Here is a 16,322-nt window from a genome sequence, read left to right on the forward strand (position 1 = left end):
ACAGAACTGTGTAGAAGAAAGGTGATCCGGCAATGCCACCACCTTCCTCCAGTACCAAGTGGACCCATCTGGCCTTTTCTTTCTAATTGCCTGGGATTACAATGTCTAACAAAACTAATCTCATTTTAATGACTCTGGCAGAGGACACAGAGTTACAGTTTTCTTCAGTCTATTTTAAGAGTATAAATTATTTGTTTTTATCCAAGAGGCAACTGGTACATAACTTCTGGTCTTACCTTCAGTCCTGGACCTCTTGCCAGGTGGGGGCAGGTATTTCATAGCAGGGCGGTGTTCTGCATCTGTGAAAGGAAGGAGATGTATTGGATTCACAGGTGGGGGACCTTCACTGTTTGCGGGGTGACCAAGGTAATTTTATTTAGCAGGGGCAACAGCAGATGTTTGACCAGCTGTAAAATATTGAAGAGCTGTTCTCTGCACAAAGACTTCTCCCCTTACTTCCACAACAACAAAAACAGGAGGAAAAAAAATGTAATGACCTTATAAAAGGGATAGTGCAGGATGCTGAAGTCATGCTTCAGCTATGCTTCTTTGACCTTGACAATGGCTTTGGTGCAAAAGGCTGGAACTGTGATTACAACCTCCCTCAATAAACTGATCTCACAGTTCTGCTTTCCTCTTATCCTTCCTTTAACTGCCATGATAACTTTAACGAAGGGCTGCAATGCACGAATTCTTAAGAGTTTTATACACTAATTTGGGATGTCTGATGCCTTCTTTTTTGAAGGTCTCCTTCTTGCTCTCCATACTCACATAAAACATCCACATAATTCACTGCCAAATCTAACTTTCTGTGAGATTAAAATGAATATCTCTTTCCAGACAACATTACACTTTCTTCTTTCTATTCAGTAAAGTCAATTTGTTACACCGCACTATACAAGCACTGTGTTTGATGTAAGCTTCTAAGTTTGTGTTGACAACAAAGTATCTTTCTTCACCATGAAAAGATAGGAGAAGAGCTATAAATTACAAAGCATGAATGCACTTATGGAACTGTGTCACTCCCTCCTCAGTTGATACCTGGTGTTACCAACAATCTTGATTTCTCTCTGTTTCTGAATAATCATAAATCGTCAGGTTCAGAACCGTTTATCTTTAGCTGTGAGGAGTCAGGCATCCCCAAGAATAGAGGTGATACGCCAATATATTTCACATTAGAAGAGAATAGTGGGAGCTCATACTGTGCTGCTCCAAAGCAATTGATATCAATAACACCATAGTCTGCACAGTGACTTGGTTTAAAGAGGCATGACTATACATTTCTTATTACAGGAGGAAACTAGCAAGTTTACTATGCTAAAAAATCAATGCTAGCATATGTCACTGTAGTCTGAGAAGCTTTAGACAACAAAGGTCTCTGTTCCTCATGAAATGTTCATTCTCTTTCAGGACAAAAAGAAATTCCCAAGAAATCTGCTTTCCTCAGCTCTTGCAGATTACCAATACCCCAGTACCTTCGTCTCCCCAAGTACAAGGTAAGGCTGGCAGCATCTAGCCTCAAGAAGTTAGGCACCACAATTAGGTGACCACATTTAAGTGGGATAGATTTTGGCCTCCGGTTCTCAGTCTCTCCTACATAGAGGCAAAATGCATCGTATTACTCTCTAGTCCTGCCAACTGCTGTAATGCCTATTTAGTATTTATGGAGTACCTTGGTATCTTCAGAAAGGCCACTAGGCCATGTATAGCACATTAATTTAATAGGCCAACTTGTACATGACATCAACTGGCTCCTGCTGATTTCATATCCTTCATCGTTATTCAGCCAAGCCCAAATTTAACCCCAAATTATTAAGTTTTTATGTGCCTGAGAAAAACCCGTAACACTAGATTCCTTTGTCGAGGTTCAATAAATTCCAAAACACCTTTTATCTGAGGACATTATAAACAGCAAAAGCATGTCTTACCAGTTACAAAATCCGCCTCAGTGAAGAAGAGGATGGCTTGCCTGAATGTCACCTCTGGGGTCAAGGCCATTACTAGCTGTAGAAGACTGCCACTTTCACTTAGCTTCTCTCTGCATTGTGTTAATCTCTTCAACGTATCTGCAAGAACTTTGAAGGCATTGATCCGCCGTAATGCACACACAAGGACTGGGTTTGACATTAGTGTATCAAGGCTTCTTTGCCAGCAAATATCTCCAACCTCAAAAGGGGTTATTTCTTTGGCCTGACATCGAGTGAGATGGGGCAACCACTTGAGACCTATGAGCTCAAATCCTGATTCGGGTTCTTCTGCAAGTCAAGAGAAATCTGTTTAGCACCAGCTGGCAGCATGTGTTTCACATAAGCTGTGTTCTTTTGGAGACAAGTGTTCTAAATTCACATTGATTTTTTTTACTAGACAATAAGTTCCAAAGCTGCTTTGACTTTGCCCCCTGTTGCATCCAAAATGGACTGTAATGCAGATATAGAAATATACTGAGAAAAACCACAATATACAAATGCTAGGAAATCACATTACAGTGAAAACAAAAAATGGGCTATCTGGGAAATCAACAGGGCACCACAGAGAATAAGTGCCATGACTTGATTAGAGAACACAGCTAATGGAGAAGAGCTGAAAGAGAAACACTGAGAATACACCGATAACGATGTGGTTTGACACAGTATAATCCATAATTATAGACCCTTTACCACCTCTCATAACATTCAATTTCAAGCTATATTCATTATAGTAATAAGGTACATTTAATGCTGAGTTGTCTCTAAAGTAGTTTAAATATTGTTGTGTTTGTAAAGGAGTCTTACTTCCAACATAGCAAGATATTTAGTAGCTCAATCCATGAGTGCATGTTGCTGGAAGTTTCTGTCAGATACAACCTCCTCATTGCTTATTATGACACAAAACTTACTCTGCAGTATTGTTTCAGGAGATTAGGGTACAACATAGTATAAAAGACATTGTGCCAGACTTCTGCCCTTTATTAGCATGCTTCCTGTACTATTACACTTTGATACAATCTGTATCATGAAATTATATAAAATCATCATCCTGCTTAGCACTTGACAGCACTCTTCATGCATTTGTAAGTGTTTAACATGGGGGATAAAACTGTTATTCCTCCTGTGCGCATGAAGAAACAAAGCGTGAAGCGGTGAAGTGTCTTGCTTCTGATCACAAAGGAAGTCAGTGGACAGAATAGTGTGTGACTTCTGAATTCCTGTTGCTGTGCCCCAATTACACAGCTGCTTTATTTCCCAGTACTTGGGGAGAAACACAATGGTCCGGATTACATAAAAGGCTTAGTAAGCCTAAGCACATCTTTGAACTAATTTGACACTCTCTGAAGAAAATTATGCCCATCTGAGCTGTTTGCAATATGAAAAGTGGCCTTGCCCATGACTAACTAGCCACGATAAACTCTTCAGTTCTTCAGGCAGGTTAACAAAGAAACCTGTCCTCCGTCCTGAGGCCCCTTTACCATGTTTTTCATAGTGTTCCTGCTGTCATAAAAATACCTAGACAGAATAAACTTTCCTGTCCAACTCTACAGCCCTCCCCACGAGCTTGGATCACCTGCACTCAGAGATTCATTATTGCACTCCGGAAGAAGGATCTGGTGAAGGAGATCTCCGGCACTCTTCATAGTGTCCATTCCAACCACCGTCAGCATGACAACTTGCTCCATTTCAGGATCAGAAGCATATGTTCGATCACAGAAAAGATACAGAGGAATGTTACGGGGGTCTGGCACTGCACTGAGGTTTCCTCCTGCCCAGGAAGATCATCAAAACAAAATCAAATCAAAACTAGTTACCCCACAAAAACAAGTCTTTTTTAGTGTGAAGGAGCTGATTAATTCTCAACTGAGGAGACAGAGGCCAGTGCCTCACTGTGATACTGCTCCTCACACTGCAGCTCAGCATGGCCAGAAAAAGAATCATGCATGAGGAGCAGTATCACAGCAAACCCTTACTAATTAGTCACACTCCTTAACTAGAATCACTTTTTGCCACATAAGGCAAATAATTTTGATCTCCTTATTCACACTGTTAAGAGTTGGTTGATCTATACAAAAATTATCGAAGGCATCAATTTCAGATTGATAACTAATGACTAATTTCACATCAAACTGATACTTCACTTTGCTTTCTAGATTACATGGCATACAATTGAGGGCTAAACTGGGGACTGTTACAATACCATGCATGTACCCACAGTCCTACTGGGAACAGTACAACCCACAGAATCCCCGGCCCATCAGAAACCTGTGTTCAATTCCATACTGTTTCACTACATGATTATTTAAGCAATTGCATAGATTAAAATTTATTTACTTAGTTATTCCCATACATCTTAACATTTCTTAATGCTAGAAAATGGTGAATGACACACATTTGATTGTTATTTTTCCTTGTGATTTAGCGTGAATTTGGTTTTGAAGAGCAATATACTTCAATTGAAAATCCTGACATGCAAGATTTAGAATACTTTAATTAGTTAAATAAAGCTATATTAACCTGAATACATAAGAAAATACTACCTGTAGTTTAACAAACATCTGATTGCCATGATCTCCAAGTGTACAGAACTAGCAGGTTTAAGACTCTCCTACCCATTAGAGTCACAGATTCATAACAGCAAACACATTTACTTGCTTTTTCAAGTCCTACCAATTTCCCAACTTTGAATGAATGAACTACTGAAGTGATTTGACTTTATAAACTGAAACTAAGAAACATCAGAGTAAAGTGAGATGACTAAGTCCTTTCCCTGCACCTACAGAAGAACTACAGCTGCCAACATTTATCACTTCAGCAAATTCTAGTTTTATGTGCTTAACTGCCAACTTATCTCATTTTAGCATTTTGACTTCTCTTGAAACTGTGGCAACAAATATGTATTGATTTGGTATTAATCTTTTAACAATGGTAGGTTTAAGGCTTAATTGATTGCTACCATGTCACATTTAAATCAATTATTTTTCCACATATCTTTAAATTCACTTTAAAAAAGTATTTCCGTTTCATTTTCCTATTGATTCTTCCATTCATTACCCAGCAGCAGAAGACATCCAATGAGAGCTGACAGGCAGCAGAACACTCAACGAGTTATTATAGACAAGCATATTCCTGATGTTCTTATTCAGGAAAATCCCCTCATAAGGTTGTCAGACCTTATAAAAGCCAGAACACTGCATTTCCCATAGCTTTGACCTACCCAGTGTCTGCAGCAAGGTCTCTGTGTAAGGAGCTGCATGAAAACACATGGAGGGGTCTGGCGCAGCAGTGGCAGGCAGGCTGCTCTGCCTGTTGCCAAGGAGGCCTTGCTTTGCCAGTCCATTCATCAGTCCTGTGCACAGAATGAAAGAGAACGTGAGGAATACAGAGCTCTGTCATGCAGTCTGGCATGAAAACAGTCTTCTTATCAAATGCTTTGATTCACCTGACCACAGAGACATTAATGTGGGTCTGTAATGCTGAGCATACCTACAAGATGTGAAATGCAACTTAATCATGTTCTCTCCCCCAGATCACATTCACTTACAGTGGGGCAAGTAGCTGTTGAAAATTGCTGCTTGGCCACAGGTTTTTCTGGAGACCCCTCTGCTTTGTGACCAGCACCCCAGTTGTTTCTATTACTTTCTAACTCCTGCTGCAAACTGAAATGTGGAACAAATGCATAAAGAATGCCACACAGCTCTTAAATTATAAGTGCCTTAAATATGTTGGTGTCCACAAGGAAGAGAAGTCACAAATCTTAAGCCCAGTGCTCAAGTGCAGGCCCCCAAGGTGTCTTGTGCCTCAAGGTGCAAGGCCAGTGTCCTGCATCCTACACAGTACCACACGGCCACAGAGGCATTGCTAGGATTACAGACTTGAACAGAAACATGGTGTTCTGCTCAGGTACCTCCCAGTCTGGAAAATATCCAATTCCATGCCACTTCTACGGACACTAAGTGCTTGGAACTAGCAATCTCTCAGTTCCCATTCTTCATCCAAAAGACTGGGCTACGCGCAGGCAGTATATTAAGGTACTGGCATACAGTACACTTCCACAACAATTAGTTCAGCCTTCTGTAATAATATTTCAGATCAGTTTTAAAGGTTTATTTTTTAAATTACTTTGTATATATTTGATTGCTTTCCACCATACAAGCCTGTCAAAGATTTACTACAGTGTAGCACAGGAAATGGATTACTAGGGCTAGAGGCTGCTGGCAAACCTCAGATGTTAAACGTAGCACTGACAAGAAATTTGAACTTGTACCACCGACAACCACCTATCTGCTTTTCAAAATTCAGGTCCAATGAGTAACTAAAAAATGTGCCACATCAGCATCACCTGCTATTTATTCAAATTCGGTGCATGGCAAAAAGTAAAGCTTAGACAAAGGTTTATAGTGTTTGATCTTCAAGACAGAGATCCATTACCCAAAGACATCTATCTGCTCTGTTTCAGGAATGACTGTTGAATTTTTCATTGCTTTTTGGGGGTATTGATTACAGATGCAAAACTTCTTAGTGTGGTATTTACTCTACTCAAATCCTAGTACTATTCTACACTTTACAAAGGCCAAACCAAAGCTTATGCGGCAAGAATGTCAGCTTCCGCTCTCCAGGGCTTTGGAATATGGAATAAGATATCTCTCTGGATCAGTTCTGAAGCAGCCACAGAACACATGGAAAGAGGCATTTGCAAAATCTATCTATAAACTAAGGGAAAAAACCCCAAGTAGTTCTCTACAGCAAAGGAAAACATTTTATCTTTCTGGAATATCCTCTGTTCCAGTGACCCCCTATATATTTCTAGTGGAAATTTCCCCATGCAAAACATGAACACTGTAAACATGGTCTGTGGCACTCTGTGAGAAAAGTAGCAGAAACTGTACTTCCATAATGAGCAACTTTCCTTGGGTCTACAGGCAGCAGGTGACACAGTGCCGTAATTAGTCTGCCATGATTAATTCACTGTGTCTGTACGTGTTTTCAGAATATTCTGTGATAGTCTCAGGAGAAAAAGCAGAGGACTTTCTGAATTGCTATTTTTTCCCCCAGAACCTCTAAATGTTCTTTTCTACTGTGGATAGATTAAAGGAAGCAATTGGGCAGTGGATGAACGTCTCCATCATGAGCGATTTGTAATGGTATTAATGCAGGGGCCAGCAACAGTGATCCTCTTCTCTCAGCAGTGGCGTCTGAAAGGGGAGGTTGCAGGAAAACAGATGCAGGAATAGACTCTCCTGCTGCAGGCAACATGCCCACTGCCAGAGCAGGAAGAAGCAGGCAGGGCAGGTTCTTTGTTCCCTGCTGATAACTGCTGTTGCCTGTGATCTTTCCCACTTGAGACCAATGTCAGCTCACCCTTAAGAAAACCAAGTACAGTTTTTCCTGAACCAGAGCCTCAGGACACAGTCTGACTCAAATAAGAAGATTTGGGGTAGCAACTTGCCTGGTTTTTGGAAGTCACAAGAATGCAGAAGTCAGGTCTGAGGTTGATAGGGTCAGATGCTATCCTCAGGCTCAGTGGCACATACATATTTTTGCTACCCTACCACTCTGTGCAATAAGAACACCTAAGAGGAGGTTATTGAGATGACAAAGCCAGGCCCATGATGGATGTGTACAGTGGGAAGCCAAGAGACAAGGCTCACAAATTCAAGCAGAGGAGGTTCCAACTTCACATAAAGGAAAAACAGTTCTCCATAAGGATGGCCAGGCATTGGAACAAAGGCCTAGAGAAGCAGGGGAATCTCTGTCCTTGCAGATTTTCAAGACCTGACTGAAAAAAGCCCTGAGCATCTTAGTCCGAGTTCACTGCTGATGCTGTATCAAGCAGGTCGTTGGATAAGAGACCTTCTGAGATCCCTTCCAACATGAATTACTTTAAGTTCAAGAGGACTCCAGTGCTAAAGATCAAACAACTGACAAAGATCGTTCTGCTCTGTTGGATACAGAGTGATTGATTTACACACTGGTCTGGAGACAGACACAGCAGAACTATCAGGCCCTGATGATCTCAATAAATACTCCCTGCAACATAAAAGTTGTGGTTGGACTATTAATGTTTGGCTCACATGCAGATTAAATACAAACCTTTTCCAAGGCTGTTGAGCACTGAAACATTACCTTTTACCAATGCAGGAATGTGATGACTAGCATTCTCCTTTCTCAACAACAACATGAGACAGTGCATGTGTGGTTCAGCAGAGAGCTCTCCTCTTGCAGAACCATCAGATGAACTTGAAATCTTGCTAGGGCAAAACACAGCAATCTGAAATAATGAGGGCCAGATTAGACTACTAAATCCAGATGTAATCACTATAGGGCTCAAGCAAATAGTTAAGTTACAATGGCATAACAAGATAGAGCTCACCAGCTGAGCCATAGTAACTGCCACTAACTGGGTGTTCATGCGTCATCTATTCATGAGACAAAGAAACTTAATTTAAACCCCAGGGAAGAGGTTTAACATAAAAACATTCTGCCCTGTAACTGGGCTGTACTAAAACCACAACAGTTATAACTCAGCTGGTATGTGATCCTAAGTCACTCATGCAAAAATGACCTTGAGTCCCAAACGAAGGGATGATTTTTCAGAAACATTTAGCTACAAACAGAACATTTGAAGCAATAGTTACTGCTGTTAGCTTCTTAAATGGTCGTTTCGAAGCATGCTCCAAATATTTGGCCATTTGGGCTGTAGTAATACGCAAATAAGTTACATTTATTCTACAAAATATTATGAGTGGGGAAAGTGTTATTCCTCAGGCTTGATCACAGAAAAAGCACTTTGTACACAGTTCAATTTGCAAAATCACGCATTTCCTGACTGATACAGCAAACGATCCTAAATATGATAATTTAAAATAAGGGGTCCCCTCCTTTGTAACAGGAAGCATCATGTGATTCCTGGGTGATTTATCATGTAAAGTAGTGCAGAACTGGACTTCTTGCATATATTAAGTCTGACTGAAATCTTGCATTTATGATTATTCCTGTTTCCTTAGGCTGACTTGTCAAAGTGCCAACTGCACTCTAACTCAAATCTATCATCACATTAGACAGAGCTTCAGAGAAAAAGAAAAAACAGGTTATTTTTGACAATAGGAAAGCTCTTTTTGCAACCCATCTGGAACGTATTAAACTAGGGGACTTCATGCTGAAAGGCCATAAGCAGTCCCAGAGGGACTACAAAGTACAAAATCAAACATCAGCCTGTTAGATCAAAAGTATTCTCCTGAATACATGTTTGCAGACCAGAAATTGTTATTTTAGTTTATGGGGCTACTGCCTGCTCTTGCTTATTTTGAGATCAATGGTAAAAATCGTGTTTGTCTTAGGAGGCAGCCTGATTACGAATTCACACTTCTGTTCTCAGTGAGAGGCTGAGGCCTGGTGGGATTTTCCTCCTAAAGAAAAAAACCAGCATTGAAAGCAACCAGAGTACCACTCACAGGAATACAGAGAACACGAATGCTGGCTAGCTAGCAAAAAGAGAATGAGTGTCCTTGAGAACACTTACTAGAGGAATGTCAGCTCACACACCCAGAAGCTCACACCATAATTATTTTCAGAACAACTGGTAACCCAAGGTGTACAACTGAGCTGCACATTCTGTCCAGTACCTGACTTGATGTCATGCTCAGCCCAACAGCTTGCTTGGGTGAAAGCTCCAGCTGTTTGATTCCTTGCAGAACAAACCCCCGATGGGTACAGACTGAAATCACGATACCATATGCATGAGGAGATACCATGGGTGACACCACCAAAATGATGTCCCCTAGATCAAAAAGAGAGTAAGAAAAGCAGCAATTATTTCCACAGAAGCTGTGGTATCAACACAAGACAACTCTCACAGCGGCTAGTTCCAACTTGAAGTGCAAACCCAAATGGTGACACTGTATTTTATGGTTTATTTCCTCTATACAGCTCATAATGACTGCTATCGAAGGCCAACCTAGAATGGAAAAGCTTATGGCATGACCAGTAATATCTTTATGAATCATCTACCCCAGATAGTCTGTCTCATCAAGTCTATCTAGCTATTTATGAGCTGCTCATCTATCTTTGAGGTATCTGCATGCTTGCTAGCTGTGTGCCAGCCCCTGCCAGGCTGCATTTGAGCTGTTACCCTTACAGCTGGCGATCCGACAGCAGTCAGTACCCTCAAGGGCTACGGACCTGCTAAGCCTGGCCACGCTGAGGTCAACAATACCAAGTGGCAATTTGTCCGCTATAAAATGCATGATGCAACCCCAGCCATTCCTCTCTGTTACTGGTGGTCCTAGCTGTAGCTAGCTTCTGCAATCTTGTTCAGCACTACCTTCTGCTTCCTCTTGTCTCTCCTTCAGTCCTGTCTTTAACTTTCATCCTAGATCTTGCCTTCTGGCACAGGCTCTTGAATCCTTGGACCAGCCTGTGATCATGATCTCACTGCACCCTTTGGTTTGGTACCACCTGTGGCTTCACAGGTTCCTGTCCTTGGTCATCATGACAATGGTACTAGCTTTCTCTCTGCTGCCTGACTCCCACCCACTAGGTCTGGCTCCTTATGCTCTCCTTGTATCCCTCAGCCCAGTAGATAAGGTTGTAGAAGCGACTGGAACTTACATTGGGTTAGAACCTTGAGTTTTCATACTCCTGTTTTCTAAGCTGAATTCCAAGTTCACTGCCAACAGAGTAGCAACATATGCTATGAGCAAGCTCAGGAGAAAGAGCCTACAAGACCTCCTGAGCAGTGTCTAAGCCCCACCTTAGGAACTACAGGACAAGCTCAACACTTTTCCCTAAAGTCTCTGATCTGTCTGAGGTCTTTGCTTTGTTCTAATCATACCTTGGGCCTCTGCTTTTACCATCACCTTCATTGTTATGCTGTCCTAATCCTAGTATGGCTTTTTTCTGTACACCATGTACGTTCAGATCTCCACAACCTGTCAAAAGTGAGCTCTGAAGACAAACCCTCAGTATCACTTCTACCTCAGTTTCCTCTATACTGCCTCATTAATTTCTCTTAGCTCCAATTGAATGATGTAATGAGGTTGGAGTATTTTAATCTCTGTGTCCCAATTACACTTGGTTTTGGGGATAGGACTACCAGCAGTGAATGTTTCTTCTGGTTCTAGATTTTATGATATGGATATTTGTCCCCCCAGGAATCTGACGAAGGTTCAGTCTGGTAGTTCAAAGCAACAGCAACAAAACAAAGCAAAAGCTTGTGTTTGTTCCTAAGGATGGGACAGGCAGGGTGTTTCTTCGCCTGAAATTTCTATTTGACGTTAAGGCTTTAATTCTGCAGGCTTTGAGCCAGACTCACACTACTGCCACTTTCTTTATACGTGAACTGTCAAACTTTAGGGTTGCAGGTGGTAAGATTTTGTTTCCTCTCTAGCTGCTGACACTTAAAAAATGTTTTTTCAAATACAGGTGTCCTGAATCAACAAGAATACCTGCTAGGGCCAGTAAAACTTTGATTATTGAGAAGGGGCAGATATAACTGGTGGGAACTGCAGTATATTTGTTCTGCATGGTCTGCATGGGTATACCTTCCTGTCTGCAAGAGAAGCTGCTGGAGACCTGAGGGACAAAGTCAGTGAATGTTTCCTTTCCTTAAAACTCCATAGGTGGCTGCTCTCAGACCAGGTTTTCAGCTTCTTGTCTGAAAGTCATGATACAGTTATCTGAGGAGAAAAGCTTGAAAGTGACTTCCTGAGCCCAAATACAGATGGAACGTGGTGTGGTGTAACTCAGCAGCCCACATCAAATGTGAATCATTAATGGCCATAAAAGGAAGGGGAGGCAGAAAATGTGACTCATTCCACCAGCAGCAACCAGCTGCCATCAATACCAATCCCAAATAACAAAGAGCCAATGGCTGCCTGCCAAGCTACCAGAGTTAACTACCCATTTAAATGAAAGTGTATCTCAAAGGTGAGACACTTTTTTTCTTTTCCTTCTCCCTTGTCCATTTTCTGTCTGTCACTTTCCACTCCTTTCATCTCTTTGGTTTATGCTTTCATTCTTTTCTCATACATTCTTTCCTTTGGCAATATAATTTTCTGTGCCTCCTTTCTGTATCAGTACAATACTTGTTTCCTTCTGATATCTCCCCCTCCCCCAACAGCTACTGAGCTTCCACTCCCCTCAGTTGTTTTTTCCTGTGAAACTATCTTCAGTTGTGGGAGTAGAAACCAGACAACAACACTCTGACAGCATTGTCTAAAAATCACTTGCACCTGAGATCTGCTATGACAACCCACTAGAGAGGGTTGTCAGTACACTGGCCTTCTACAGCAGACACCCCAATACCACACAGATCCTGAGCCAGTTAGAAGGCCCACATGCGTTGGCAGGTTTTCCTTAAACACAGTCAGCTTGCTGCTAGCCAGGCACCAATTCAGAAGGTAGAACACTACCCTCCTACAAAAGGAAAAGGGGGATTTGGGCAGAGCCAGGTGTTAGCCAGTTAATATTAGCCCCATTAAGTGCTTTCCTTTGTGATTGTGTGATCAGTACTGCCCTGAATGAAGTCTTAACCATTTCATACCCACAATGATTATACTTGACTCTTCACCAGTAGAGGTAGATGATCTCTAACCAGATAAACATACAGTTCAAGGACACTGTTAAGTCTTCACATGATTGATGAACAGGCCCCTGTGTGTAGAGATTTCCTGTGGGGTGGGTTGTGTTATTTCTTTTGTTTACCCTGTGGTGAAACCTAAGCACTCTACAGAACTCTAGCAGCTACTCCCATGAGATAATACTCCCCCGTCACTTCATTTCAGGCAACAGTGTTTCACTATAAATTCATTCCCGTCTCTGGAACTGTCCAAGTCACAGCACTGAGGAACCCAGGGAGGCAGAATTTCCCAAAACAGGTGGGCTACACTGAGGTAATACTGTCAGTGAAGGAGAGCCATAAAACCTCAAGATTTATTCTCTAACACTGACCTTTGGTAGTTGAGACAAGCATTGCTGGAGGTTGACACAGCACCACGTCCTGGAGATCAACCTTTTCTTCATCTGCTTCTGCCCTGGCTGACGAAGGACCCTGAGAGCTAAAGAAAAACATAAATATTAAAAGCTGTTATACCGGGTTCTACTCAAACCTACTTTCTGCAACAAACCCAGAGTAACAGAAGTTTCTCTGGTAAAACTACTTCACTGGAAAAGCCATTTCAATCCCTTGTCTATGACATGAGCTGCATCAACGTTTCTCTGACTGAACACCTTTTAATATTACTCCCTCTGAGGCTCTCTGTGTTCAATTAGAAGTAGGTAATGCAAAGTAGTCAGCCTGGCAAAGAGATCTGGGAATCAAGAAATATGTCAGGCTGCGTTACCAAAGCTTTTCCTACCCACAGAGTCATCGTAGCTCCTATTCACTTTTGGTGCTTTATCCCGAGTTTAATCAATTTTAAAGGTTCCTGTTGGGCAACAAGCACAATCAAGTCTGCCAGAGATGTTCATGCCAGTGAAACCTCTACAACATTCCTGCATACCCAAAAGGACCAAATCATGCCATGGTAAATATAAGGTGTGGTTCTGAAAGCCAGAGACTGACAGCAATGCAAACTGCAGTCTGTGAAACAGTTTGGCTAGGTCTGTGAAATGCAGGCTGCTCAGACAAACCTGCCTGCCTCATTCATTGCCACCCCTGAATTGGCTGGAATACATCCTGCTTGTTCACTCCCAGAAGACCACAGCATTTGCAAGTATAATCTAAAAACTGCAATCTCAGTTGCAGTTTGTATTCTTGTCTCCCAATGGACCAAATTACCAGCATTAGGAGAAAAACAAGTGTATTATTTAGAAAGTAGCACTGCTCTGGACTAGCTAAGTTATATGCGAGGAGCAGAATTCATCATTTTTGTAACAGGGAAAAAGCATCTCTAAGGAAAATAAACAAGTAAAGAGAACAAAACTTTGCCAAATTGATTTTTTTCAAATCTTATAAGTAAAACCTAAGAGTCACTATTCATGGCCAAGCAGAACTGAACCTAGACACACAATCCCTCCATGAGCATCAGATTAATTCTACACAGCTGCACTTTGTCACTTTGCAGAAAGTGTGCAGGACTGCAGACGACCCCACCTCTAGCCTGCTGCCTCTGACACAGTATGCCACGCTGTACCCAGTATCCAGGATCAGAAGGGACCTTTGAAGACCTGTCCAGAACTTGCAGTTGCAGAGCCCTGTCTGAGCTTTCTGCAGGAGAGTTTCACCACAGCATCATTTATTCCGTTTAGCAATATTAAAAGAAGATGCCCAGGGCCTGCAAATCCCAGTGCAGAGTTGCATCCCATGTGATTACACAGGCCTGTGCGGCAAACGTGACAGCCAGGGAGAGGAGATCTGTAGTTCGATATTCTTAAAAGCCCATTCCCTCTGCAGCTGTACCCAGACCCATCTGAGAGCAAGATTCCAGATTCCTGAACCTCACTTGCTCCCAGCACTTTTTGGCACCCTACTGCTATGCCATCAGTTCCTAAATTGCATTTCTCATGCTGATTGCTAGAGTTAAAAATTTATAAGTCACCCTTCATTTTCACACACTTCTGTCATAATCCTCCAAAGAGCCTTTTCCACCTGAAGTCCCTTACCTCTAATCACTTGGTAAGGGACATAGAACAAAGCTAGACCAGGCTTTCTAGTAAAAGGCCACTTTCTAGTAAAGCAGGCACGGCTGGAGGAGGTTGAAAACCTGTCGGATCAGCTGTATCTGGGACAGAGGGCCCATAAGCAGGTGCTGCAAGTGTATGAATTACCGGCCTAGCTAGCAGGGAACAAGTAAGGGGAAGCAACTGCAAGAGTCCCACACCTGACACCTTGATACATCTATTATGTGCTGCGGAGGAGACAGTCCTGGGAGAGAGGGGCTTTTGCAGACTGTAGTAACTGGTCTAGAAATACAGAAGTAGACAGAGAGCTCCCACCCTGCGCTCTTGTTCACCGAGACCTTTAGCAGAAGACTGATATGTAAAGGCAAAGCACGCTAGCTGCGTGCCTGCCTGGCCTCCATGTCACACCTTGCCTGTGGGAACAACCACAGCTCAAAACCATCCAGGGCCGTCACCTTTCTGTGTTGCACGGGGAAGCCAGATCCGGGAGAGCAGCCTGCAGTGCTGCATCAGCAGCCCTCCCTCCAAACCAGAGGCACAGCTCCCTGTGCACACGGCTGTCCAGGTGGGGCAGGTAGACGAGAGGCTCTGCTTGGCTCCTGCAGTAGATGGCATTGATGGAACTGCTGTCCGTCACACTAGCCAGCTGCGGGTCAGGTGGCCCAATGAGATTCTGCAGTGTACTACGTGCTTTAGGCCCTCTCACACCTAAAGCCAGCACCGGTGGCACCATGCCAGTCTTTGAAGTATAGGAAGAAGGCAGCTTTTCTGTGAAAGACAAACATATGTGTGACTAAAACATGGAACAACCCGTCCCAAGGTCATTCATTCCACTCAAGTGCTCTTTTCAGATCTGTCATAGCCAGACTTCAACAAAGTGACCTACTAATTACCTGCCCTGTGGGTGATATGCTGGAAATCAGCTGCATGTTTTTACCTAAAAGTAAATCTGAGATTATTCAAGATCATCTGTTAAAGAAAGGGGGGTTGGCTGCCTCATATTTGCTGTGGAAAGGAGTGTGCACAGGGTTAGTTACTACAGAGCAGCTGGTACACTACAAGTCAGCACTTCAACACCTCCTGCAGTATGTTGTTCACGTCCACGAGGAAGGCTGGGGGGATTGAAGGGGACACAGGACAAGAACATGGGCCTGAAGAGAGGGATGTTTTCTGTCAGTTTCATCAGATACGGGAAAACTAGGAAGGAGACCACAAACTGGAAATCTGTGGATTTCTTTTCTATATTATTTCCTTATGCATCAAATACAGATTTTGTACTATTTTGTAAGATAACATATCTAGGCAAATATTGGATTAGCCATCTTCATTTCCCTACCAGGACTTGACCTGTGGCTTCCCTTATTTCCTGCAACATACCTTCCCTGTTCCCATCAAACCTTCCTCCATGTCTACTGTCAGCATAGTTGGGGTCCAGTAAGTAACCCCAGAAAAAGAGCAAATTTGGCTCCTCTGCAGTTCTTACTGAAGAAGCTAGAAAAAGAAGCAAGGTGTGTAATTTTCTTCCCTGAGGTTTAAAAACATAATCAATCGTATCATTTGTTGCATAAGGATCAGAAGCCAGAACATAAGTCTCTGGAGCAGGTAGATAATGGAGAAACTGGCTGTAAATATTTAAAATAATCATTTTAAAGTTTTCAAGCTAAGGGTAAAAATCTAATTTACAAACCCACAGAGCGGTTCTCAGCTCAAATGAATTGTTTCTTCATACGAAAT

At 42.3% G+C, this 16,322-nt stretch overlaps 1 protein-coding gene across 6 annotated transcripts in view; it reads right to left on the reverse strand.

The window, feature by feature from the left end:
- The window catches only part of C4H16orf71 (chromosome 4 C16orf71 homolog), a 95,740-nt gene that overhangs the window by 28,057 nt on the left and 51,361 nt on the right, over nt 1–16,322 (reverse strand). For all 6 annotated transcript variants that reach the window (XR_005104053.1, XR_005104054.1, XM_037386622.1 and 3 more), the window contains 8 exons: nt 15,044–15,356; nt 12,918–13,024; nt 9,593–9,747; nt 8,094–8,238; nt 5,185–5,316; nt 3,541–3,735; nt 1,929–2,255; nt 237–299 (listed from right to left, as the gene is read on the reverse strand). Coding sequence is in view for 4 of the 6 variants with exons in the window: in XM_037386622.1 (XP_037242519.1) it covers nt 237–299; nt 1,929–2,255; nt 3,541–3,735; nt 5,185–5,316; nt 8,094–8,238; nt 9,593–9,747; nt 12,918–13,024; nt 15,044–15,356 (1,437 nt within the window). In the remaining 2 variants the exon portion in view is untranslated. The remainder of the gene's footprint in view (nt 1–236; nt 300–1,928; nt 2,256–3,540; nt 3,736–5,184; nt 5,317–8,093; nt 8,239–9,592; nt 9,748–12,917; nt 13,025–15,043; nt 15,357–16,322) is intronic.

This window comes from Falco rusticolus, chromosome 4 (genome assembly GCF_015220075.1).
Source record: "Falco rusticolus isolate bFalRus1 chromosome 4, bFalRus1.pri, whole genome shotgun sequence".
Lineage (NCBI taxonomy): Eukaryota > Metazoa > Chordata > Aves > Falconiformes > Falconidae > Falco > Falco rusticolus.